The 27,283-nt window shown below is 43.0% G+C and overlaps 1 protein-coding gene across 1 annotated transcript; it reads left to right on the top strand.

The window, feature by feature from the left end:
• Window positions 1–576: 576 nt before the first annotated feature.
• LOC124032963 (cyclic AMP-responsive element-binding protein 3-like protein 1) lies at window positions 577–26,945 on the top strand. The gene is made up of 13 exons (XM_046344907.1): window positions 577–926; window positions 15,194–15,398; window positions 17,808–17,974; window positions 18,787–18,871; window positions 20,070–20,167; window positions 20,792–20,947; window positions 21,508–21,657; window positions 21,888–21,946; window positions 22,440–22,508; window positions 24,569–24,668; window positions 25,022–25,151; window positions 25,949–26,198; window positions 26,389–26,945. The coding sequence occupies exons 1-13, from the start codon at window positions 825–827 to the stop codon at window positions 26,423–26,425; spliced, it is 1,608 nt and encodes a 535-aa protein (XP_046200863.1). The 5' UTR covers window positions 577–824; the 3' UTR covers window positions 26,426–26,945.
• The last annotated feature ends 338 nt before the right edge of the window (window positions 26,946–27,283 follow it).

Raw genomic sequence — 27,283 nt, forward strand, 5'->3', positions numbered from 1 at the left:
AATTCCCAGGGCAGTGATTGGGGACATTTCCCTGTGTAGGGTGCTGTTTTTCAGATGGGATGTTAAACAGGTGTCCTGACTATCTGTAGTCACTAAATATCCCATGGCACTTATTGTAAGAGTAGGGGTGTCAACCCTGGTGTCCTGGCTAAATTCCCAATCTGGCCCTCATACCTTCATGGTCACCTAATCATCCCCAGCTTCTAATTGGCTCATTCATCCCCCTGTAACTATTCCCCAGGTCATTGCTCTAAATGAGAATGTGTTCTCAGTCAACTTCTGATTTTTTTTTACATGTTGGGGTCATTATTGTCATACATGTGTTATAACTGCTAATGCTGTGAGATGACCTTCACAGAGATACACCTGAAGGTTTTTAATTGGAGATTTGCACTTTCTACATGTCACTCTACATGCTATGAGAAGAGTCAGATAATACACAGGCTACTGCTTCTTTAAAAAAAAAGAAAAAAAAAAGAGGCGGTGATGAGTGCAGAGAAAGTGGGATGGTACCATCATGAATATTAATCAAGTAATTTGTTCCTTAGAGACAGAGCGCAGCTGGATGTCACTGATTTGATTGAACTAGAGGACACCTCGCATCATAACAACTCATATAAAATCTAAAATCATATCTTAATAAGCACAACAACCTATTGAGTCGCGGGATGCATAACAAAATTATAGTTGTATAAGAGACAGCTCAGAACATAGTAGCCTAAAACAGCTGTTGTCATCGGTTTTTAACATTTTTCACTATTTACCTTCTATTGCTTTTGTGAAAATATATTTTATCATAGAGTTTAATTATAGTAATTGCACTTATGGACACCATTCTGGACAATTTCGCCCCGGATAAACTTTTCCCCAGTGCCAACCTGTTGGACCTTGAGGATTTGAATGAAGGGGATTTTCTCAACAATGTGGTAGGTGCAGATGTTATTTTTTCTATTCTACATATTATCAACACTAATCTCTACGCAAATAGTGATTGACAAGCTGCAATGCAGCATAAATCGTGTGTCGCTGTTATTCCCAATATTTTTAAAATATATTATTCGGCTTGCATGCCCATAGCCTATGCAATTAATGCTTCAATGTCTACAGTGTCAGCAGTGTTCTTCTGTCTCGACTGTGATAGATGTGTTAATTACGCTGTAATAAACTGATTTATGGATGAATTAAGCTGTGAGACTACACTGCAAATATCCAATGCGCGTCAGAGAAAGTTGCTGGGTTCGTCACATGCGTGTCAGCAACGATTACGAAAGATAAACAGCCGGCATGTAGACTATTGCTGTTTTATTTGCTCAGCTGTGTAATTCAGCAAATTCTCTTTCCCAATCGTGCCGGACCTAAAGTGGGCGTGTTAGCTGGAGTTGATCCTGCTCATGCATCCGGCTTCAGTGCGTTTGTAAAGACTGTTGTGACGTATGTGAAAACTATCACACTTTTATGATGGTCCTCAATAAATGACTCTGATCGAATTGAAGACAATTTTTTAAATTTTAAAATGTTTATTTAACCAGGTAGGCTAGTTGAGAACAAGTTCTCATTTGCAACTGCGACCTGGCCAAGATAAAGCAAAGCAGTGTGACAGAGACAACACAGAGTTACACATGGAGTAAACAATAAACAAGCCAATAACACAATAAACAAGTAAATGACACAGTAGAAAAAAGGAAGTCTATATACAGTGTGTGCAAAAGGCATGAGGAGGTAGGCAATAAATAGGCCATAGGAGCGAATAATTACAATTTAGCAGATTAACACTGGAGTGATAAATGAGCAGATGATGATGTGCAAGTAGAGATACTGGTGTGCAAAAGAGCAGAAAAGTAAATAAAATAAAAACAATAAGGGGATGAGGTTGGGTGGGCTATTTACTGATGGCCAATGTACAGCTGCAGTGATCGGTTAGCTGCTCAGATAGTTGATGTTTAAAGTTGGTGAGGGAAATAAAATTTTCCAACTTCAGTGATTTTTGCATTTAGTTCCAGTCACTGGCAGCAGAGAACTGGAAGGAAAGGCGGCCAAATGAGGTGATGGCTTTGGGGATGATCAGTGAGATATACCTGCTGGAACGTGTTGTTATCATGACCAGTGAACTGAGATAAGGCGGAGCTTTACCTAGCATAGACTTATAAATGACCTGGAGCCAGTGGGTCTGGCGACGAACATGTAGCAAGGGCCAGCCGGCTAGAGCATACAGGTCACAGTGGTGGGTGGTATAAGGGGATTTGGTAACAAAACGGATGGCACTGTGATAGACTGCATCCAGTATGCTGAGTAGAGTATTGGAAGCTATTTTGTAGATGACATCGCCGAAGTCGAGGATCGGTAGGATAGTCAGTTTTACTAGGGTAAGATTGGCGGCGTGAGTGAAGGAGACTTTGTTGCGAAATAGAAAGCCAATTCTATATTTGATTTTGGATTGGAGATGTTTAATATGAGTCTGGAAGGAGAGTTTACAGTCTAGCCAGACACCTAGGTATTTATAGTTGTACACATATTCTAGGTCGGAACTGTCCAGGGTGGTGATGCTAGTCGGGCAGGCGGGTGCGGGCAGCGAACGGCTGAAAAGCATGCATTTGGTTTTACTAGCGTTTAAGAGCAGTTGAAGGCCACGGAAGGAGTGTTGTATGACATTGACGCTCATTTGGAGGTTAGTTAGCACAGTGTCCAAGGAAGGGCCAGAAGTATACAGAATGGTGTCGTCTGCGTAGAGGTGGATCAGGGAATCGCCCGCAGCAAGAGCGACATCATTGATACTATACACAGAGAAAAAAGGTCGGCCTGAGAATTGAACCCTGTGGTACCCCCATAGAGACTGCAAGAGGTCCGGACAACATGCCCTCGATTTAACACACTGAACTCTGTCTGCAAAGTAGTTGGTGAACCAGGCGAGGCAGTCGTTAGAAAAACCAAGGCTATTGAGTCTGCCGATAAGAATATCTTCCTCATTTATTAGTTAAGTTAAATATTCAGCATATTTCACACAGGGATCAAGAGTAAATGTAACTGGAAAATGTTCAACTGTACCAAGACTAGCAACCCCACCACAAAGAGATGGAGTACATCATTGTTACAAGGTGGTGGAAAACTGGACCAACCAATGGGCTATTGGAGAAATGGTGAGCAATTTGGAAAGGATCCCATTAGGCTTTGAATGTTCCATGATTACTCGTTCTTCTGAGGAGAGAGTGGTGGTGTTTTGTATCTTTAACTACTCCCCAATGGGTCAACATTTAATCTAATCCAAACACCTATTGGACATAAAGAAGTGTAACTGGAAATGCTTCACACAGATGAATGGGAAATCATGTGACATAATGGCATTCACACTGAATCAGCACATCAGCTCAGCTAGTCATGCGCTTGGTACACTTGAGGATGAAGGTGTTGTCAATTGGGATTTGACAGACTTATAATAGACCCAGATGTCCCTCCACATTCTCCCAGCTGTGAGGGTATGTATCAAGCCTGGCCCCTGGCCCTCAATGGCTTGATTGTGGTTGGAGGATTTCTAGGGGACAGCGACAGGGAGGAGAGGACCAGTCTGTCTTTAGTGTGAATACGTTCAGATTCTAGCAACTGACTGCTGTCTCAGTGCTGTGTGAGAGTGAATGGGGGCCTGTGTGTGTGCTGCGTGCACCCCTCACCGGTCTGCCACTGCTTCCCCCTGCACAGCCCTCTGTTGAAGCCCCTCTGTAGGCCCGAAGTGATGAGGCTCAGGCCGGGGCCTCTTCAAGTGAAAGAACCCTTTTATGCCTTTAAAAATTACAGCAAAATTACACACTGACAGCCTTGGAGGAAGGGTGGGGGGAGGCAAGTAATAGGCGGTGTTTGTTTTACCAACTATTATGGAGGTTTAAATATAGGTGGGTCATTTAAGGGTTTCAACTGTTTAGGTTTCTGTGTGCTACTTTTATATTTATAGCTTGGAGTTAGAATTTCAATGGCTGTCTTGGAGTTTTCGTATGCTGCTTTTGATGTCTCTCTTGCCAAGCACTTACCCTACATTTTAGGTAATTGCATGGGTGGGTAAATCAGATAAGCTGCAGGCTATTGTGTAGCTTTTAAGATCAGAGTGTGACCACATTAACTAGGATGCCGATGGGTGGAGATTTGCATATTCTCATGATGCGACTTTTAGAAATGTGTCAGAGGGTGTTCATTCCTTTTACATGGATTACAGCCTGCAATGACTTCGCAGGTTATCTTCATATTTGGCTGGTCTGTTCAATCCCACTGTATTTGAATGACAAGAGAAATTCCTATCGGCTAAAAGGTCAGTAAGCATACTGTAGTTGACTGCAGAAGTTAAATATTCACTTATATATGGATGCACAGAATAGAACGGCACCTGCAAGTGCTGCACTGCAAGCGTGTGTCTGTGTGTCTGTGTGTCTGTGTGGAAGAGGGGGGATCCCAGCTGGCAGGTGACTGGCCGACACGCCCGCGTCTCACACAAGCCAGCGGCTAGTTCTGCTCATAGGTGATGGAGCGTGACTGGGCATGCCATAAAACTCCAGCAAGTCAAGGCCTTGCAGTCGAGACACACTAATGTAGAGTGGGGGTGGAAAGGAGTTTTTGGCAGAGGGAGGAGGTAAAGGGATCAGCTAGCTGCATTCCTTCCCACTAGGTTCCTACAGGGACTCATTGCGCTGAGCTTTCTACTGCTGTTTTTGGAGCCAGTCCATCATGGATGGCTATGACAAAGTTATGTAATATTTTGAAAATGCATGTATGCATGCAAAAGAAACCAGTCTATCAAAATGGCAGGCCACTGGCTCTAGTTCTTCACAATCATTGACACTTTCTGCTACATGTGTTTTCCGCTAAGGAGCGTAAACCCCTGCTACAGACTTCCACTTTTAAGTGGTCAATAAGGTGATTCTACTCTATAACTTGATCAGGTGTGAGGTGAGGTAGTTTGATTGATACCCTCTTTTATCAATCAAGCATTGAATGAATTCAGACTAAATGCTAGTATATAATAGTGTATCAGTCAGTTATTAGTTTTATTGCAGCCTAAGTTGCTTAAATCAAGAGGACATTGAATTTCCTGAGTGGCCTAGTTACAGTTTTGACTTAAATCGGCTTAAAATCTATGGCAAGACTTGAAAATGGCTGTCTAGCAATGATCAACAACCAAATTGACAGAGCTTGAAAGAAAAATATAAGATTAATGGGCACATAGTGTACAATCCAAGTTTGCAAAGCTCTTAGAGACTTACCCAGAAAGACACAGCTGTAATCTCTGCCAAATATGATTCCAACATGTATTGACTCAAGGGGTTGAATACTTATCTAATCAAAATATATTAATATTTTATTTTCTATGAAAACCATTTTTGGGCGAATTTTTCTTCCACTTTGACATTGCAGAGACATTGCAGATACATTGTGTAGATCTTTGACAAAAAAAGACAATTAAATCCATTTTAATCCCATTTTGAAAAAATCTAAGGGTATGAATACTTTTTGAAGGCACTGTACTGTATATACCAGGGCTGTCCAACCCTCTTTCTGGAGAACGACCATCCTATGGCTTTTCAGTCCAACCCTAATTTAACACACCCGATTCTACTAATTAGCTGCTCAACAAGACCTTAACTAGTTGAATCAGAACTGCTAAATTAGGGTTGGACTGAATACCTACAGGACAGTAGATCTCCAGGAAGAGGGTTGGGCAGCCCTGGTATATACTGATTAGAGGTTGACCGATTAATCGGAATGGCAGATTTAATTGTGGCCGATTTCAAGTTTTCATAACAATCGGAAATCTGTATTTTTGGACACCGATTTGGCCGATTTTTAAAAATATTTAATTTTTACATTTTTACACTTTTATTTCATCTTTATTTAACTAGGCAAGTCAGTTAAGAACACATTCTTATTTTCAATGACGGCCTAGGAACAGTGGGTTAACTGACTTGTTCAGGGACAGAACGACATTTTTACCTTGTCAGCTCGGGGATTCAATCTTGCAACCTTACAGTTAACTAGTCCAATGCTCTAACCACCTGATTACATTGCACTCCACGAGGAGCCTGCCTGTTATGCCAATGCAATAGAAGCCAAGGTAAGTTGCTAGCTAGCATTAAACTTATCTTATAAAAAACAATCAATCAACCATAATCATTAGTTAACTACACATGGTTGATGATATTACTAGTTTATCTAACGTGTCCTGCGTTGCATATAATCAATGCGGTGCGTATCGTTGCTCCAATGTATACCTAACCATAAACATCAATGCCTTTCTTAAAATCAATACACAGAAGTATATATTTTTAAACCTGCATATTTAGCTAAAAGAAATCCAGGTTAGCAGGCAATATTAACCAGGTGAAATTGTGTCACTTCTCTTGCATTCATTGCATGCAGAGTCAGGGTATATGCAACAGTTTGGGACGCCTAATTTGCCAGAATTTTACGTAATTATGACATAACATTGAAGGCTGTGCAATGTTACAGGAATATTTAGACTTATGGATGCCACCCGTTAGATAAAATACGTAACGGTTACGTATTTCACTGAAAGAATAAACGTCTTGTTTCCGAGATGATAGTTTCCGGATTCAACCATATTAATGACATAAGGCTCGTATTTCTGTGTGTTATTATGTTATAACTAAGTTTATGATTTGATATAGCAGTCTGGCTGAACGGTGGTAGGCACCAGCATGCTCATAAGCATTCATTCAAACAGCACTTTTGTGCGTTTTGCCAGCAGCTCTGCTGTTTATGACTTCAAGCCTATCAACTCCCGAGATTAGGCTGGTGTAACTGCTGTGAAATGGCTAGCTAGTTAGTGGGGTGCGTGCTAATAGCGTTTCAAACGTCACTCACTCTGAGACTTGGAGTAGTTGTTCCCCTTGCTCTGCAAGGGCCGCGGCTTTTGTGGAGCGATGGGTAACGTTGCTTCGAGGGTGGCTGCTGTCGATGTGTTCCTGGTTCGAGCCCAAGGAGGAGCGAGGAGAGGGACCGAAGCTATACTGTTACACTGGCAATACTAAAGTGCCTATAAGAACATTCAATAGTCAAAGGTTAATGAAATACAAATGGTATAGAGAGAAATAGCATAAAAACTACAACCTAAAACTTCTTACCTGGGAATATTGAAGACTCATGTTAAAAGGAACCACCAGCTTTCATATGTTCGCATGTTCTGAGCAAGGAACTTAAACGTTAGCTTTTCTTACATGGCACATATTGCACTTTTACTTTCTTCTCCAACACTTTGTTTTTGCATTATTTAAACCAAATTGAACATGTTTCATTATTTATTTGAGGCTAAATTGATTTTATTGATGTATTATATTAAGTTAAAATAAGTGTTCATTCAGTATTGTTGTAATTGTCATTATTACAAATGCATTTTCAAATTAGTCTGAATAACCGGTATCGGATTTATTTGGTCCTCCAATAATCGGTATCGGTATCGGCGCTGAAAAATCATAATCGGTCGACCTCTAATACTGATGTGTGTTTGTCATGGAAGGATCAATAAAGAGATACGTGACAAACTAAGATGTCATGAGAAAGATTAATAAGCATTAAAAGGTCCTTGCGAGTATCAGCCCTTCAACTTTGTCTCTGAGGTGAATATCAAAGGCGTGGTGGTGCCTTTCAGTCAAGTGCGGAGCACACACCCTGGAAATAAGCTCTAACATGTGGTAGTTGCAGGCTGTGATCAATTTAGAAAGCATGTACTGTCAAACCAGTTAGTGTTTTATCTTTGGTGATGGTGCGTGTCTCTTATATTGTCCTCACTGAATTGTTAAAAATGCCGGTCATTCTTGTTTTGTTTTTTTAATCGTGCCCATGTCTATTGCTCTTAGAAGAAAAAAAAATCTGTACTCCCATGAAAATTTGAATTATATAACATCTTAGAACTAGAAATGATATGGTTTCTATCAATATTCATTTGAAATAGATTACATAATAGAGCCTCCAGCTATATTATGGGCCTTTCCGAAATAGTATATTGATTTAGACATCTGAGTAATAGGAGCGTCCACAAATTTTGAATTGGACCAAGTTCTGGTGAGCCTATAGCCTATTTTCAGGGAAGTTCTCATGTTCTTTATCTTATATCGACATGAGTGTTTCCTTCACCCATTTCCTTCTCATCACATCCTTGAAGGTATCACTTTGTTTATCATCGTGTAATAAGAGGATAATGCCCATTGTAGTTGAAGTACCCACCCATCCTCCAAGCTTACAAAGAGTCATATATCTGCAGCATTGTACCAATCTGTTGCAGGTTATTTTCACACTGGTATGACATTTTAGGTCACCTTATGAATGTTTTCCTTGTGGTTTCCGACTAACCGTAATGGTACTAAATGGAGCTGTGAGTTGTTTGGCTTATTGAGTAGATATGTATAATTAATCTATTTTATCTTGTATGAAAGGCTGGTGGGCAGTTTTCTCAGTCTGTAAATCAGTCCTCTGTTGAAGTCTCTGGCAACCAGCTCTGTAAATGAAACAGCAGAACAGAAGAAGCCAGACTTAATCTGGAACACATTGTTAGGATGGAGCATTCAGGGATAGATTTCAGGGAGAGGCTTTCAGGAGACATAGCAGGGACAGTTCTAGGCAAGTCTTTTTGTCGTATCCACCTACACATCTCTATTGAAGCAGTAGGACTGGCTATACCTGTCAGACAAAACCTGTCTGAAAATCCACTTTCCATATAAGCAACCAAATGAATTCAATTAGTGATGTGTAGACCTTACCGTGAAATACTTACTTTACGAGCCCTTAACAAACAGTGCAGTTCAAGAAATTAAGAACATATTTACAAAATAAACTAAAGTAAAAAGTAATAAAAAGTAACACAACAAAATAACAATAACGAGGCTTATATACAGGGGGAACTGTTACTGAGTCAATGTGCGGGGATACAGGTTAGTCACAATGTGACAGATTAGTCACAATGTTCGGGGATACAGGTTAGCCACAGGTTAGTCACCTTTGAATGACTGTCATACTGATATGAATTGGATTCAAATATAACAGTTGGATTCCTGTTCCCTGACCCATTTCAACCACAGTTCATTCATACCTTGCCTCGCTGGTTCTCTCAGACCGAGTCAACATTGTAGACTGGTGTTAACCTTTGCTGGAACAAGGCTGTAAATTCTTTCAAAGCTTCCAATGGTGGGGATCCTCCCCTTTTTTTCAATTTTCACCTAAAATGACATACCCAAATCTAACTGCCTGTAGCTCAGGTCCTGAAGCAATAATATGCATATTCTTGGTGCCATTTGAAAGGAAACACTTTGAAGGTTGTGGAAATGTGAAAGTAATGTAGGAGAATATAACACAATAGATCTAGTAAAAGATAATACAAAGAAAAAATAACCGTTTTTTTGTATTTTTTGTAACATCATTTTTGAAATGCAAGAGAAAGGCCATAATGTATTATTCCAGCCCAGGTGCAATTTAGATTGTGGCCACTAGATGGCAGCAGTGTACGGGCAAAGTTTTAGACTGATCCAATGAACCATTGCATTTCTGTTCCAGCTTTTGTATCAAGGCTGCCCAAATGTGCCTTTTCATGTTCAGAATTGTGCACTCTCCTCAAACAATAGCATGGCATTCTTTCACTGTAATAGCTACTGTAAATTGGACAGTGCAGTGAGATTAACAAGAATTTAACATTTCTGCCAATATCAGATATGTCTATGTCCTGGGAAATTTTCTTGTTACTTACAACCTCATGCTAATCGCATTAGCTTATGTTAGCTCAACCGTCCCGTGGACAGGACACCGATCCCAAATAAGTTTTTTAAAGAAGATAGTACTTGAAGTTCAGACTAGTCAATTAAGTGTACTAAGGTCCATTATTAGTGCAACTGGCTGTGAGAAATTGTCATTGTCTTGAGTGGGAGAAAAAAATGAAAAGGAAAAGCAGCAACTAAATTACAGACTGCAGGACCAAGCTGAGCACAGGAAATTGGGTACAAACAGTCAGAGAGGGAATGGTTGGGACTGTGAGGTTGCAAGCTGAAGATAATATTGAGAAGTGATTAAAGTGACTTGAGTTTTGCAGTCCATTTGGTTGGCCACAGATGCCACAGCAAAGTAGAACTCCAGACTCTCAGGACCCTGGAGCTTCAGTGAGAAGGTGATCCCCCCTCAACAATAATATTTTCTGGGCTTCCTCTAATCTATCACAGACTCTAAATGGATCCAAACAATCCCTTAAAGGTCAGGAAACCAGTCAGAGTGTGACACAGAAGCCTGTCTCTAGTGGTTGTGGTTTTCAAACCTCTCTGCTTGCTAAAGAAAGCATCTGCACTGGAATGAAGAAACCAGGCCTTTCCACTCAGGGAACGTGGGGGATGGGAGCTCATAGGTCTACTCTATACTTTAGGGTGCTCCCTCGCTGCTCATGCAGAGGGAAATTCAGGCCATGGGACTTCTGACTGCTGCCTCAACACTAGATGAATAAATTAAATGTTGGACTCAGTGAGGAGCAGGAGTCAGTGAGTGTCAAGTCTGGTTGATTTGAGAGCTTTGGAAATACCAGTGATTACATGCGTAATACAGTATGTCAAGCAGTATGTAAATTGTGTCTAATACACATATGTCGTTTCGTTGGAGATCGTTGTAATTCTGATTTTAAACAGAAGCGCTACTTCCAAATGTCTTCCCCAAACAGCAGGTAGTAGGTGAGAATCAGGGGACACATTCAAAACCTCCTTGTACCTTTATCCTAAGGGCTTCAGGTGTGTACACTTGAGCATTATGCACATCAATTGTAAGTCGTTAAAAGCATCAGACGCAAATCAGGCTCATCTTGCAGCATCTGGTCCAATTTGGGAGCCAGCGGCAATGTGACAAGAGAAGACATGTGACCAGGCCCTTAAAGTTGCAGATGTGAACATTTGGATGCAGCAGTCTCAAATCCTAATGTTTGCACGCAACTTAAGAGGTTTTTCAATGGGAGGTCAGATTAGGTCAAGCTGTCAAAACTTTACGGATCACAGCTGATTTGAACGCGCACGCTTTTCGCTTGTAATTTCCTCCTCGCCTGTACTAATGTAGCGCGTGTCCTCTAGATAGTCTTCCTGTATGTCGAACTTAACATAGTCCAGATCATAACAGTCATATTGTGCTCATCTTTTCTGTTGATTTTCAGTTTTTTAACTGCATCCTTAAGCACAATTCTTCAAATAATAATTGTTTTTATAAGAACAAACTGTATTAACTGCTGCTTCGATTCTTCATCTTCTCACAGCAACAAGGGCAAATCTCCACAGAGTGGCCACAATTGAACTGCATAACAGCCATTCCTGCAGATCTGAGAGTCTAGCAGCTTTCTTGGCTTGGGTCCCCGGCCCAAACTTTTATTGGCCGATTTATTTTTCCTTTTACAAACGCACATTTTCTCCTGCTGCCGAGCTTCTCCATGCGAACCTTGCACTCCAGTTTTCCTTCTGCAAGCGCCTGGCTAATTTGCATGCATTGCTCTGATTGGTCACAGAGCTGACATAGTATTTGTATCACCACAAGCAATGCTGAGAAGCACATTGGTATTACCATGAGCTGCTTGACTTCAGTGCAGTGTTTACTATGTCTACTGCATAGACATTTCTTTATGCTTTCTTTTCACCAAATGTGATACTGTGTGCCAGGAGAGAGTGCAATACTTGATATGATTATGCCTTGCTAGGAATACTAGCACCACTTCAATGACAAGAGGGTAGGTAGGCTTATAGGGCTTATTTAGTGTGTGGTAGAATGTCTAGATTGTTTCAGATAGATATGGTAACTTTCCACCCCTTCTGAACAAGCCAAACAAAACACTTTCCTTGTTTCAATCACAGTTAGTACAATACTCCCAAGAAATCTGTACATTTATCCCTGTGCCTGTGGTTTCTAAAAATACAATATTTGGTTTCCAAATCCATAACTGCAGTGGCGCTAACATTTTTGGCATCTATTATCATAGTTGGCTTTAAAGGGCAAAGCGTTTAAACGGGCTGCTAGGTATCTGCACAGACAATGCTCTGGAGCCTGATTGCTCAGGCAGTGATGTAGAGTAGGGAGTCGAGTTGCTCTGGAACATTTTAACCTCTTCGGTTCCCTATAGCATAGTAGTCTATCTTTCTCTCTCTCAGCCACAGAGCGTTTTAATGAGAGGTCTTCCAGAAAGAGTAGCACCCAGCAGCCCTTCCCCCTCTATGGGGCTTCCTGTCTGTCCAGACCTGTACCAGCTGCCCCAGCTGGAGAGATGGGCCGGCGAGGGCTGAGGGAACATCTGGGGCAGCAGAAAGGGTCTTTTCTCCACCCCAGACAGGGAAGACATGTTTCCCTCAAGTGTGTTTCTCTTCCCATCCCATTCTGACAGACCTCTGTAATTATTGTCTGCCATCATCACCACTAAAATGATAGACGAGAGAAGAACTTGAGTGCCAAAACTATAATGAATTCTCATTACCTGTTTGCTGTTCAAAAAGCAAGCTTTCTCTGTCTCATTCTAAGCGGAGAATTAAAATATTTCCTCAGTCATTATGCATGCAAGTACCGTCCTGGTATGACTTGGTGTACTTCAAAGCCCGCTGTCTGGTGCTCTAGCCAAAACATAATTAGCAATCTAGAGAAAATGTCATATGAGGGGCAACTCCCAAAGAATCTGTGATCTTTTTGACTTTCCGGCTTACATTTCTAGTGGGTTCATGTGCAAACAATCGTCATAGTAACTCCAACAAGAAAAAGTGTAATGTTATTTTTACTCCGTCCCAAGTATGACCCAAATTCAGTAATTGGGTCTCTTTAAAAGACTATTTAAGTGCCACAAGGGAGAAAAGGCCCCTCTGTCTGCCTCTGAAATTCTCCGTCTCTACTTTTGAGGGATTGCATCATTATCACCATCACCATCACAGACTGAACCAGAGTACAGAGACACTCTACCACGGGAGCATGCGTTTAAATTATATTGTGTCGACTTTATTGAATAGTTTTCAATTTGTTTGTGTATTTGTTCGTTTTTAAAAGGCTTGTTCAATTTCAAATTTGCGTGGGAAATTCTGCCAGTGGCTACAGCCTGCTGCCTACAAAAACCAACGATTTATCTGTGTAATATACACATTGTGATTGTGTTTGTCTTTTCCAACCACCATAATGGCCACCTTCTTCTTGGCTTGGCAGTGAAACACATCACTCAGTTCAGTCTGGATTATCTCGGGCCGCAAGCACATCCGTCGCACACGGTGCACAACAGGAACCTCCTGCTGTAGATGAAAGGGTCTGGGTGGGACTGTTTATCCTGTTGCGCACTCAGCCATAGTCGTTAGTGTGCCTGCTGACGGCAATGGTGTTGCATCAAGTAAATAAGCCGGATCATCTAGTATTGCCAGTGTGCTTTTCTTTAAGCATACACTGCTCTCGAACCGACATCAGCTCTATTTAATGGTGTTTGATATCCGGTTAAGTTTTGTGTACATAGATAATGTAGGAGTAAACTAAGGAGAGTGAGCCTTTTATATACTCCCTTGCACGTTATCCATATCCTTATCATGAGAACATGACAAGTAGGGTGAATATGTAGTACTGTTTGGAATTGATTCCAGCAAGATCATTTCATCTGTTAGGCCTAAATATTATCAGCAAATGTAGATATTTTGTCTAATGATACAGCCTTCTGTGGGAACACACAGATGGCCAGGGCTTGATCTGTGTTCGTTTTCCTGTCACAGAATTCACAATGTTTAGGCGTGTGAGAGGCCCAGCAGGTAGTGAAATGGGGATGTCTTTGGTGCTGTGGCATGGCGTACACTGTGTTTTGTTTGACAGCTGTGCAGCTCTCATGCCTGGGTTACAGGTCACACCTAAGACACTCCCCTCTACAGCAAACAAACTGCCCCACAGGTCGCTGTACTGTGAATAGTTGCGTGTGTCTCATACTTGTAAAGGTATACAAGTATGGGGAGGCAGGGTAGCCTAGTGGTTCGAGCGTTGGACTAGTAACTGGAAGGTTGCAAGTTCAAATCCCCGAGCTGACAAGGTACAAATATGTCGTTCTGCCCCTGAAACAGGCAGTTAACCCAGTGTTCCTAGGCCGTCATTGAAAATAAGAATTTGTTCTTAACTGACTTGCCTAGTTAAATAAAGGTAAAGTCAATTAAATGTAAAAAATACAACTTAGTGAGGGACATGGAAAAACTTTCATCACTTTGGTAAGAGTTGGAGTGATGGTGGCTCTGGAATTCTCTTCACTGTGATTAATGTCAACCTACCTTCAAAAGCCATACCCAGAAGCAAGCATTTATGTGCAATTGATGTAACTAAAGGTGTAGATATGTTCAAATGAAACACAAATCTCGACAAGTGTTCTTATTTCCAGGATGATTCAACATGTCTCAACATGTCTGCGATAGTGATGTCCTTCAATGCAAATCATATAGCTGTTCGGACTCTGGATTGACTAGTACAGTCATTGTATTGACTCCACAGTGCCGCTGCCGTCTATGGGGTTTTCTATTATTTCTGATCTGTAATTAAATGCTTTTTTCCCCAACCAGATACTGGGCCTGAAATAATCTGCGTTCTTCACATTACGTTTACCGTTGTAACAATGCATTTTTATAACAGCTCTAGCGATTATAAAATCCCTTGATTGTATTTCCCCTCTGCATATCACGGATGATATAAAGTCTTGAGAGCATAGCTGTTACACATCTGGGAAAACGAGTGGAGCCTGCTGGCCTGTTTTTAATTACAGCTAGTCATGTTGGTCATTGTGTATGACATGTAATTAGTGGTATGTGTTGTTGGGATTCATTAGGCATAGCTGGTTTGAGAGGAGGTGGAGTGTAGAGAAAGTGAATGTGAACTGGTCTGTGATGTGGAATACAGGGGTTATCTAGAACACTACAGCCAGAGTACCAGACTGTGTCCCTAGGGATTTTAATAGAGCTGTTCTGATTCTGCACACCAGCAGTGACTCACTGTCTGCTAGCTAAACTAAAGTAGTGGAGTGGAAAAACTGAAGCAGACATTGGTGCCCTAATGCATAGAACCCAAGGACTGCATGTTTGAAATGGTTCGACTCATACTTCAAAGAGCAGGTCTACATTTGTATATTCTGGTATGGGATTCGATTGACATGATTTTCTGATTGAAGACGGTCTGATGTGATGACTGTTTTGTTGGTGATTTTGTTTTGCAGCACTTCTCGGAGCAGATGGAGGACTTCTCCAACGAGCTGTTCAGCAGCTTCTTTGATGACCACCTCCTGGCCGACAGGAACCCACTGTTGGACATGGAGATGGACCCACCCAACCCTGACATCCAGCAAGAACACAGCTACTCCCTGAGCGGAGACTCGGCCCCCCAGAGCCCCTCCATGTCCATCAAAATGGATGAGGAAGCAGGTATGAAAAGCATGATTTTTGGTCCTTCTTCTTTGATCTTGTTCATCAGTAGGTTATCCTTCTCCCGGAAACCCACACACCTTATTATGGTGAAGCTAATTGGCAATTTATTGATGCTTTGACCAAAATTAACAAGAAGCAATACATCTACAGCACAATGCCTTGGCTAAATGTTACTTCAGGACAAAAACAAGAGCTCCACCGACACGACTGCTAGGTGTACACTGTCTATAGTTTGATAGTAGTGTAAGTCCTACGTCACTAGAATAGCTGTATCAGATCTGTATCCGCGCTCTCCGCTCCTGCCCTATCTCCCGACGCTCCCGTGCCGCATAGAGAACCCATCCAAGGAGCCGAGCTCACATAGTACACTCCCAGCCAAGCCCTGCCCACCCTGGAGGAATCAAGGAAGCAAGTCAGGGAATTCCAGGCAGTCAGCCAACACACACACAAACACACACACACATCATGTGGCTTCTGCAGCCCTTGCAATGACTCCAAGCTGCAAATGTTTCTCCTTTATTTCCCTTGTGCTTGGGGCCAGGGAAAAGAAGAGCCATAAGTTTTTTTTTTTAAGAAAGAAAGGGGGATCTGCTTGGGGGGGGGGGGGGGGGGCAACCTATTCTGAGAGCCACAGACAACTGCCTTGGCTCTTAGATACGGTTGCGTCACAAGGCTTAGGGTGGACTGAATGCATAACATTGGACTAAACAGTGAGTTAAAAACCACAGTATCACACGTGGAAATCACTGTTAAATCACTGGCCTCAAAAAGTATACAGGGATCCCCAGTAAGGTGTATGGAACAATGGATGGAATCCACAAATGGATGGAATCTAATGAAATGGATTCATATGGGATGATTGGCCACACACATTCCTTTCACTGAATGTCAACATGAAAGTGTGCATGTTGATGCACAGCACTACCATAGCAGTCAAGTTCCCAAACTGTCGACAGAGCAGAGGCACCCAGAGAGCCCTGCTGCCAACGCAGATTTGATTCCCAATCCCCTTTGCCCCAATCACTGTAAAATGCCCATTTTTAAAGAGGTTGGCTGTTAAAAGGGGGTGTCTAGCTGCTTTACTGCTCTCCACCTAGGTGTAATGTGTGAAGATAAAACTGCCATCCCCTCTCATAGCCTGGCTAATGAGCTCCCAGGCCCTGCCCCAATCCACTCGGATGCTGAGTGAGGGGAGTCCGACTAACTGTACTGACCTGCCTGTAAACTTCAAAGGCAATCCCGATGGTTCCTCAAGGCCACAACACATGGCCTCATGGGTATGTGCAGGCTGTAGCCATGACATCCCATGAGTTGTGAGCTACTGTCTAGATACTGTACATAAAATGACATGGACGTGCTGTTGGTTTGCATTAATGATTTGTGATGACATGCCAATTAGAGTTAGTGGTGTCCTTGGTCGCATTCATTCAGTGCATCCGGTTGCTTCCCCGATTGAATCTTCCCACAGAAAAGCCAAGGCCTTATCATAATGTATTGCAAGCCATGACTTGTTGATGTAGAATCCAAAGGAAAGTTGTTACACGACCATAAAATAAGTATTTGCAATATTTCACTCATCTTACAGTCCATTATTTATTGTGTTTGGCAAAGTAAAAATGTAATCTATTCCTTGTGGACAATTTAGTATGTTGCCAAGGTTGCCAATACAGTAGACTTTTCTGAGTGGATTGAAGATTTTGACGCCACTTTGGGTTTCCCCCGTGGGGTGAAGTCTGTGGACATAAAACCCCAGTGGGGGAGGGATTTACACCCTCACCGTAATCAGTCTCCCACTGCTCCCTTTCCCCTCCTCGCCATGGGAATCTCGCCCACACCCCAACCTGTCTTCTGTTAAGGAGCACAACTTGAAAGCTTGCTTACTACCTTTTTATAAGCCTCTGTAATGTTTTATCGATCCAATCAGGGTGCCAGCAAACAAATAAAGGGGAAAAAACAGGCTGCTAACGAGGACCACTGGTTGTGAGTGCTTTTACTCCTGACTTTGAAACTGCAGGACGGCCCCTCTTCAGGAGAGGCTTTGTACTCACTGGCCTCTCACTGTTTGCCATCTTCACAGAGGTTATTAACGGAGGAGGAAATTCATTTCGGAGGCAGAAAGTCCTCAAAGTTGAAGCTATTGGCTTTCACAATCAGCTGCTTCGCGTTAGCCCTGGACCATAAAGAGGATCCATTCTGTAGATGTGCGTCACACCTGCTGCTTTAATCTACACTGATCTGTCACCCAATCTTGCTCCCCTCTAGTAGTATCCCAAGCTGTCCCTTTGAAATACACAGGGGGGCTTCTTGGTTTGATACTCTACTTCATGTAGAGTACTAGTTATGTAATGATATCCCTTGAGACATACAACTAATTCGTTTACCACGTCTTCTTTTTCTTCTCCCCAGAGTTTGAAGGAATGTGGTCTTTCAGCCAGGACCTGACAGCTATCCTGGTAAAGCAGGAGCCTGATCAACAGGCAGAGCCTTCCTCTACAGTCCCCTCCATGGGGAACTCATGCTTCCAGCCTCTCAACCTCGCCCCACCACCTCACAGGAGCTCATCGGGGGACACAGTAAGAAACTGCAGCCATAGAAACTATCACTTAGAACTTATCCTGATCCATTACCAAGGAAAACATTTTTCCTGCGTGTCAAGAGCTATGGAAGACTAAGCCTCTTTATAAACCATAGGGATCTCTCCTGGCTTTCTCCTCTTCGACTAAAACTTGAGCTGTTTGAAGGACATCTATGAATTTGGCATTTGGAGTTTAGTGTCTGGCTGGAACGGCAACCTAAAATCACATTTTTGACACAAAATGTAGGTCAAAATGTGATTATTAAAAGGAAAATAAACTTAGTTTGTAAGTGGAGGAAATAAACCATTCACACAGTGCACCCCGACAGGACCAGCACGGTGACTCATGCTTCATTGTCCATGGAAGTAATTCATGGTTTGTGGGGCTGAGGTGGGGCTTAGCAGTCAGATGTGAACCCCGGCACAGCTATTACTAGTTATCCCTGGTTACCAGGCCTGTAGCCCAGCACACATTACTACAGTACCGTTCCTTTTCACAAGAGTTATTTTAGTTTGAACATCTTCAAATTCATAGCATATTTAAAGATCTGTGAATATTTTAGGATTAGGGCATGGTCATCCGATTTGTTCCAGCTGTAAGAATGAACTCTATACGTCTGAAATGGTGAGTGTCCTGGCTACATGGTCCTCACTTGGATCCCTTCCAAGAACCATTGGTGGAGATGAATTCCCTTTCTTCAGTTATATAAATAGTTTTGAACTGTCTTCGGATGTGTTTACTGTCAGAACCACTTGGAATGTCTCTTGTCCTATACAAATACTAAGCTCTTCATAATACTCTTATTCCAGGGCTCCAAAGAGTTGAACCTCAACCCCACACCTGCAATCAAAGATGAACCCAGAGAGGTGAACCAGTTCCTCAACATCCCTTCAGGTGAGAACCACGACAATAAGCAAGAGGACACTAAAGGCATTCAAACATCCTCAAGGGCTTATGTATCCAGCGGTTCTAAGAAAGCTGGTATTTTTAAGTTGCCATTCATTCAATTATTGAGATGCCTCCGTTTCTTCTGAGACCTTTACACACTCAGAGATCCCACCTCTCATCTTAAAGGTTATGTGCAGGTGTCAACAGGCGGCTACCTCCAATTGATTCCGCCATAGTGCCTTTCTACGAGTGTGTTATTTACACGGGGGGAGGGGGGGTTAGAAAAACCTGACATGAAGCGTGTGTCACTGTGGCTCACTACAGTGTATTCCCGATGACACACCATTCTTCCAGACAGTGGTCGGCATGTTCTTCCTCTCTCTTATTCAGCTGAATTAGTCCATCTTTGTGAAAGTGAATGGCTAGGCTGTGGTAGATAGGAATAGCAATTACTGCAAGCAAGTGTGACACATAATGATGTATAATGTGTTCTTTCCCCTAATAGGTATTTCACTATGAAACACTATTAGTGATGGCTCATTTCAGATATGAAGTGTTTCCAATTATAACCTGCTCGCTTTTCTTTTCCCATTTTTCGCTTACACATACAGGACGAGAATGCCTCTGTTCATTCATGTAGTATTTTCTGATCTAATTGCTAATGAAGTTAGGCGGAAGAAGCCAACTGAGACTCTAATCTGAAAGTATATTATTAGAGTAGTGGTGCTGGTGATTAAGTGCGCTCATTTTTTTTTTCCCCGGTGTTGATCAAACCAGCTAAGTAAGATTCTCCCCCCTCTCTTTTTCTATCCCTTCCTCAAGAATGGCAATATTTTCTGTTCTGCACACTAATGCCTTTTTTTTGATGTACCAAGATACTATCTTGCATTTCGCTTTTCATCATTTCTGCCTGGAGCACCATATTGCCCAATTATTTTAAAGAGTGTATCAGAGAGACAGGGAAGGACTACCCTCACCTACAGAGGGATTCAACTGGAGTAGAAGATAGAACTGACCAGATACACCTGTAGAGACGCAGCTGGACCTGTTCAGTCACCAGCCTGCAGATTCCAGTATCCCGGTTAAAGAGACACTTTTACTGGTTCAGGGGTTGCAGAGATGGCCTTCGTGATGCAGAGGAATACCTCCATATAAGACTGAATCCCATCTGGTTGACCATAAATCTTATGTTCAATAACCACAGTCCAGCAGCACCACATGTCCAGTCTAGCCCTGCCTCCCTTCGCAGAGCGCAGTCTGAACAATAACGTCTGCATTGTGTCTGCCTCTGCCTTTGACAAAGTCCATTTTCTCCCATTCTTCGCCTCCCTTTCCAGTAATAACAGAATAAAACCTGGGTCCTGTGTACTCTGGACTCACACCAAACTAAATCCAAGGGTCATACCAGCATGGGTATGGCCTGGTGTTTGGGAACTGTGTTGGGGGAAATTCTGCCTGGCACAGATATCTTAAGAAAACACAGTCCTCACCCCATCCCTGTCTGAGCTCCATTCAGATACTTACACAGAGGCTACTGAGTGGATGGGAGGATGGGATCAAGCAATAAAAATAAGAGCAGGCACTGGCTGTCTTACTTACTGGAATTAAGCTGTCTCTATGTTTGAACTGACTCTGTCCAGGAAGTCATTTGCCATTTAAATATGGATGTCTTGGCAAAACTGACCGTTTTATGAGGTCTTGGATTTGCACCGCTGCTCTCCACTGTTTAAGTTAAATGAACTATTTTCAGCTCAATCCCACACGACAGATGAAGTCAGACTTTTGTCCCCTCTGTCTCATTATACAGGGACTGTGTATCATCATGAGGTTAGATGGGCTGAGGCTTTGAGCACATGGGTCATGTTGCAAGTGATGCATTTCATAACCATTGGAACCCTATTTTCTGCCCCCCCCACACACACACAGATGATCAGCTGCAGCTCCCCCACCCCTCCCAGCAGCCATGGCAGTGACAGTGATGGATCCCAGAGCCCCCGCTCCATGCCCCCTTCCAGCCCAGCCCGCCTACAGGCCCGCTCCTCCGCTGCCATATCCTCCTCACCCCTCCTTACTGCCCCACACGTAAGTACTGAGACCGTCCCACTCGCCACACCCCCCAGCAGCGTGCCGTTTTGTCTTTTGGTAATGGTGCCAATCAGAGCGAAAGTGAGAAAAAGATTGTACATCAAGTTGTTTGTAAGTAACAGGAACTATGTTTATGCTAATCCTGAGTCTGTGAGTGTGTGTGAGTGAGAGTGAATGTCAGTGAGTGCGTGTGAGTCAGTGTATGTGCGTGCACATGCAGTGTTACAGTATCTAAGCCCATGGCTGATCTATGGTTTGCCTTTCCTGATGACTTTGGGCTGTGCTGTGGATGGTTCTCTATCAGTGAAGGAGGTTCCTCCGGCCTAGCTCCAAGCCCTTCCCGTCAGTAGAGTCAGAGCCACCCACGATGAGCTGGGCTGCAGACAAACCCAGCTGCTGGACATATTAGGAGTTCATATCCACATCCTCACACTGACCCTGACCGCCACCCTAGTCTAGTCTCTTCATTAGGAGCTGCCCTGGTGTACAGATACAGTATAATACGCACAGTACCACAGTTTCTCCAATTCATAAAATGAATCCTTATTTCTCCACAGAAACTACAGGGCACTTCAGGGCCCCTGATGCTGACAGAGGAGGAGAAACGCACCCTGATCGCTGAAGGTTACCCCGTACCCAACAAGCTGCCCCTCACCAAGACCGAGGAGAAGGCACTGAAGAGGGTTCGCAGGAAAATAAAAAATAAGGTACCCACTCTTGCATCCCGGGAAGTAAAATGTAGATTCAGTCCAAAAGAAACTGTACGATTTGCTTCCAGAAAATGTGTAAAACTATTTGTAACCGCAATACTTTTTAATGTAATTTTTTACCTGTAATCTCAAAGTAGTGTTTCAGCAATATTAATATTTTAATATTTTCCCTTTTATCATATGAGCTGTTATTGATTTGGGGATCCCTCTCTCCCTTCTCTGTCTAGATATCTGCCCAGGAGAGTCGCAGGAAGAAGAAGGAGTACGTGGAGTGCCTGGAGAAAAAGTAAAAGCAGGACACTCTCCCCTTTCCTGTCTGCCAACTTTTTTCCTCCTCTCTCATCGTCATTCCTGTTCTCCACTTTTTTTCATTTCTCCACTCCTTCATTGTTTGATTGTTCCTTAGCTAATGCCAATGGCGTTTGTCCATTAAAGCATGCGGTCACACAAGGCCATCTGAGTCACACACAATCACTTAATCCATTCCAGCAAAGGCCTCTGTAGATCACTGTTCCTTACCAGGAAAATCCCCGACTTTCCATTCATGGTCATTGTTGTTTTTTTAGTTAATATTTAAGACCTAAATACATTACAGCGGTACAGAGGTTACTATAGCATTACCATTATGCCTCCTATCACCGCAGACTGTGTTGTGTTCCCATCCAATATTCAAGCACTGCATTTCAATAGCCCATGTTGTCTGTGATTATCAAGAATGTATATTCCAAATTGTCAGATAGCCATGATCGAATGTATGGATGTGACTTTGTGTCGTACAGGGTGGAGAACTACACATCTGAGAACAGTGACCTGTGGAAGAAGGTGGAAACACTGGAGAGTGCTAACAGGTGAGCCATGACTTTGAGTGACAGACTTTATGTGTGTGTGAGTGTGTGCATGTGTGAGCACGCTCTGAGTGATGCTAGACACATCCCTGATCCGCCAGCTCCAATCAAGTCTCGGATAACTTTTTCTATTCAGGATAGCTGTCTGTGATTTGACTGCTTCTTCCTTCATTAGGTGGGGGCATTTTCACAGTGTCGACCATTGTGCAAGTGATTGGGCTCAATAAAAGGCATCACAGACTAACACAGACTCTTAAAGGCATCGCAGACTGTGCCAGCCTCTAATTTACAATAGGCATTTCAAGTTGCTTGGATCAAAGTAACAGCGTGACAGTATACCTCTCCCTAATTACAGCACAGAGTGAACCATCACAAAAAGTGCTCACTCAAATCGGCCTCATAATAATTTGAGGCCCGAGAAGGAAACCACAGGCTGACTCAGCTCCTAGCAGGCAGTCCAAATGGAACACACAGGAGCCAGCTAGGAACAACGTGTGGGGCGCGTGTTCCAACAGCATATGCCTTGCCTTGCCTGGTAAAGAGGGGCCAAAATGGGCTTATCTGTCAATGCGAGATGGCAGCCCAACAAGCAATCTGTTGTCCTAATGTGACTCAAGTAAAAATGTTTTTACTAGTGATGTATGCATCTCGCATACAGTTAGCTGGATACTAGGCGCTTGCTGTACTTTAATTGACGACGTCTGAAAAGGTTTGGTTCATGAGGAGGGCCAAGGTTGCTCTTGAGAAGTTGAAGGTGTCACAGAGTCACTCATGTACATGTTTCCCAGTCAAGATCTACTCGTGTTTTTTTTTTCTTTTTCTTTTACACAGTCTATTTTAGTCCCTTGGGAGCAATATGGTTTATAGATCACAACTGTGCAAGCACTGACCAACCATGGTTCAATTCAAACGTGATGATGCAATGGACATTCCTCACATGGGACGTTAATGTTCCGTTTTCCCGAGTTTCCATGAGAACTGTCCTGTTAAGATTTGACAAAAAAATTATAACCACCTTCATATTCAATCGGGCCATAACATGAAGCTCTTCTTCTATCATAATGTACTGTATTTTCAATCTCTGGTATTAACAGCATGTAAATTGTTATTGTGCATCTGGGGTACCCCAAAGGACCAATATAATGCCAGTATAGCTGTTTGCATGTATTTGAACTTTATACTAGGGTTATAGTCACATATTGTGGATATGGCAAATCGTTTCATGGTGTTTGGGTTATGTGGAGGCTAACAATGGAAATGTCTTTTCTACCATTAGTGGAAAACATGCTCCCTCTCGTGGTGAAAATATGAAAGCTCACCTGGTTTTATTTCTTATTGCAGCCTGACCCAACACTCATGCTCGTCTAACATACAGTAATTAATGTCTAAAGAGAGAGAGAGAGAGAGAGAGAGAGAGAGAGAGAGAGAGAGAGAGAGAGAGAGAGAGAGAGAGAGAGAGAGAAATGTATGGAGGAGGTAGAGTCCGAGCGGGCGTCTGCATTGCTTGTGGTTTTGAATTGCTTTCTATTTGGGCAAAGCTTGTATTTTGTGGTGAGCGGGAGAGACTGTGGGAGCTTGGTTCACACACTAGAAATAGAGACGTCTTATATAATTTCCAGCTCTAATTCCTCAATGTGTTATCCTCACATTATCCTTTTTCTCAGAGATGAACTTCAATGTCCTGGATGCTCAGAAGAGCAAGACAATTATGATTGTTTTTGTAATTGTTTATTTTATGTTCAATCCTAGTTGACTTTGTACTCGCTCTAAAATCACGGAAATAGCCAGATGGAGAGGGATTATTTGGGGGATTCACAATACATTTCTGTGAAATGTCACTGTCAGTCATCTGTGTGTGTGTTTGTGTGTGTAATGGTGCATGCTTTGTGTTATCCGACAGCTGGAGCTAAACTGGATCATTGTAATGTCTGACAGTCGTTAGAGTCTGCTCTTCTGGAGAACGTTTTAAGTTCACATGAGGATCATTATTGTAGATTCGGTAAATGAATACAGTTGTATTATTAGTCAATCTGAAACATGTATTCTCTGCCTCCTCTCTCCAGAACTCTACTCCAGCAGCTCCAGAAACTCCAGGTCCTGGTCACAGGAAAAGTGCCCCAATCCTACAAAATGGCCTCAACGCAAACAGGAACATGCCTTATGGTACTTTGCATACTATTTATTCTGATACACACATGCACCAGACATGCAAAATCCAATTTAAAAAATGTGGGGGTTTTCTTTGCTCCCCACTGATCTAAGATACTGTGTAGTTAGTGTTCCTTGGACTGGATAGTCACGTCATGTTAAAAAGGGAAAACGACCGCTTTGTTTGTGAAAAGACTCACAGCAATGGACAGGGACACTGGCTTGTGGCCTGGCCTACTCTACTATAAAACACAGAGGCGACCCCATGAACTCAAACTGGCAAAAGCTGGAGAACAGAACCTCACTAGCACACTGTTCTCATGTTGACCATGTGCTTTTGTTGATGGTTTCTGGTTCCCTCCCGCCAGGTGGTGGCGCTGTGCTTTTTCCTGGTGCTGGGCTCCCTTGTACCTTGTCTGCCTGAGCTCTCCTCCCTGTCCCATACCGTGAAGTCCTCCTCGCCCCTCCCCTCGGCTGATGTCTACACAGCCAGCCAGGGTATGTCCCCTACCCCTCACCTGTCACCTAGAACAGAGTTTCAGGAAACTCGGTCCTGGGGCCCCTCACGGGTGCACGTTTTTTTTCCCCCTTAGCACTACACAGCTGATTAGAACAATCAGAGCTTGATGATGACTTGGTTATTTGAATCAGCTGTGTAATGCTAGGGGGAAATAACTAAACGTGCAGGACCAAGTTCGGGAAACCCTGACTTAGAATAGTCCACCATCTACAGCATGACAAACACAAAGCCTTTAGCTTGTTGTCCCATACATATCACATATTTTCAGGTCGCATGTTGCTTGCCTACCAGCACTTCCAGAAATAATGTCAACGGGAGCATCGTGTGGTTGAATTACACGTCACTGTGGCGTTACATCTTATCTTGTAGTGTTTCAAAAGCGACAGACTCAGGCGAGTATGTTAGCGGAAATCCCAATATCTTTCCTTCTATTATAATATTCAGCTTGATGACCACAACATGGAAATCATACATGGACCTACTGGCTACTCAGAATTGGTTGGTGAGGGCTGGGTTGCTTTAGAAACCTGAAGTCAGCATGTCACAGGAAGCTGTAATGAGTTGTTCTCCCTGTAAAACTCACACACCTGCTGAATAAAGATGTCCGCCCTGCTTAAAACCATTCCATTCTTCAAAAGAAAAACCGACTTTTTACTGTTTGTTTTTCATTTTTTTTACAATATAGGAATGGTTCTATGTTCCTTTGTTGTGTTTGGAGGATCAAGGCAGTGATTAACTTAACATCCTCTATTTATCTCTGTCTGTGTCTGTTTAGTCCGCTCCCGCAGCCTACTCTTCTACGACGAGAGCTCCTCGTTGGAGGACGGTCACGGGGGCTTCCTGAAGATGGAGGGGGACGGCTCGGAGGGGGCGCCCCTCGACTCCACCGAGGACCGGTCGGCACATGACAGCCACGGAGGCGAACACGAGAACACCAAGTACCTCAGCAAGGTTCACTCCGATCCGGTGGACTACAACAGGACCGGCGCCCAGTTCCTCCAAGAAGAGCCGCAGTACCACAAAATGTAAACTGAGGCCAGACAAGTAGGGCTGTAGACTCTGTCTCCATCTTTGTTAATGAGAAGATTCTCACAAATTGCTCTTCAGAACAAGGGACTCATGATTTTATCAGTGCTCCTTGTCATTTTAATGAATGTGATTGTTAGGTTACCAGACTTTTTTGTGATACTGATGGACTATTTCTCCCCTCCACAGAGAGCCAAACCCCGAAGGAGGAGAGGAGTACTTTTAACCTTGAGGGGCGGAGCTGCCAAAAACACAGGCTCTCCAGACTCCTTACCCATGTGGATGTGTAGTGACACTACGGCGCCCCCTAGTGTGCCACCCCCAACCCACCTCTCCCTGCACTCCCTGACCTCCTGCAGTAGCTCCCTGGCCTTCCTGTTCCATCCCATTCCCTGAAGTCCCACCTGATAGAGAGGATGAAGAGGGTATGTGAAGAAGATAGAAATGACGGGCAACTCCATTCAAAGCTCCACAGGAACTTTTTCATCTCTGACTGCTGTGTTTGACTGGAGGCAGAAGCAGGGAGTGAGAGGGGTTTGAATTGAGTAACTTGTTGAAACATCTGTGTGCTCTGTGTGTCTGTCTGCACGTTCAACTGGGTGAGTGTGGTTGCAGTGCTTCTGTGCAGATGAAGTGCTCCTCAGATTCCATCACACTGTTGCTTTTTCAAGGACTTCTACAAATATTTAGAACACAGGGGGGTACTTCAGGTGTAGGGGGATCTATAGCAAATGGGATAGGAGGGTGAGGGGGATAGGGATGTGGGGTGGTGGGGGGGTATTTATAATTCCAGTTGTTCTGTTATAGAAATTCCCTCTCCTACTTCACAATTGGTCATGCAAATATTTTAATACATACATTCCAAAGAATGTCCTCTTTTACCTTTTGCTTAAAGCGCTTAAAATGCACTCTATTGCCTCATGCTAGAATTATACATCTTTCAAAGGCATTTATTTTTTACATTTTACCACATTTTGTCCCATAATGTTTAAGCTTGTGTGTGCATTGCACTTTTTTTTTCTTCAGGTCGACATTGCAAGCTAATGGGTATAAGTGCCTTCAAACTCTTTCAGTTTTTGTATTC

Source organism: Oncorhynchus gorbuscha, linkage group LG04 (genome assembly GCF_021184085.1).
Source record: "Oncorhynchus gorbuscha isolate QuinsamMale2020 ecotype Even-year linkage group LG04, OgorEven_v1.0, whole genome shotgun sequence".
In the NCBI taxonomy this organism is placed as follows: domain Eukaryota; kingdom Metazoa; phylum Chordata; class Actinopteri; order Salmoniformes; family Salmonidae; genus Oncorhynchus; species Oncorhynchus gorbuscha.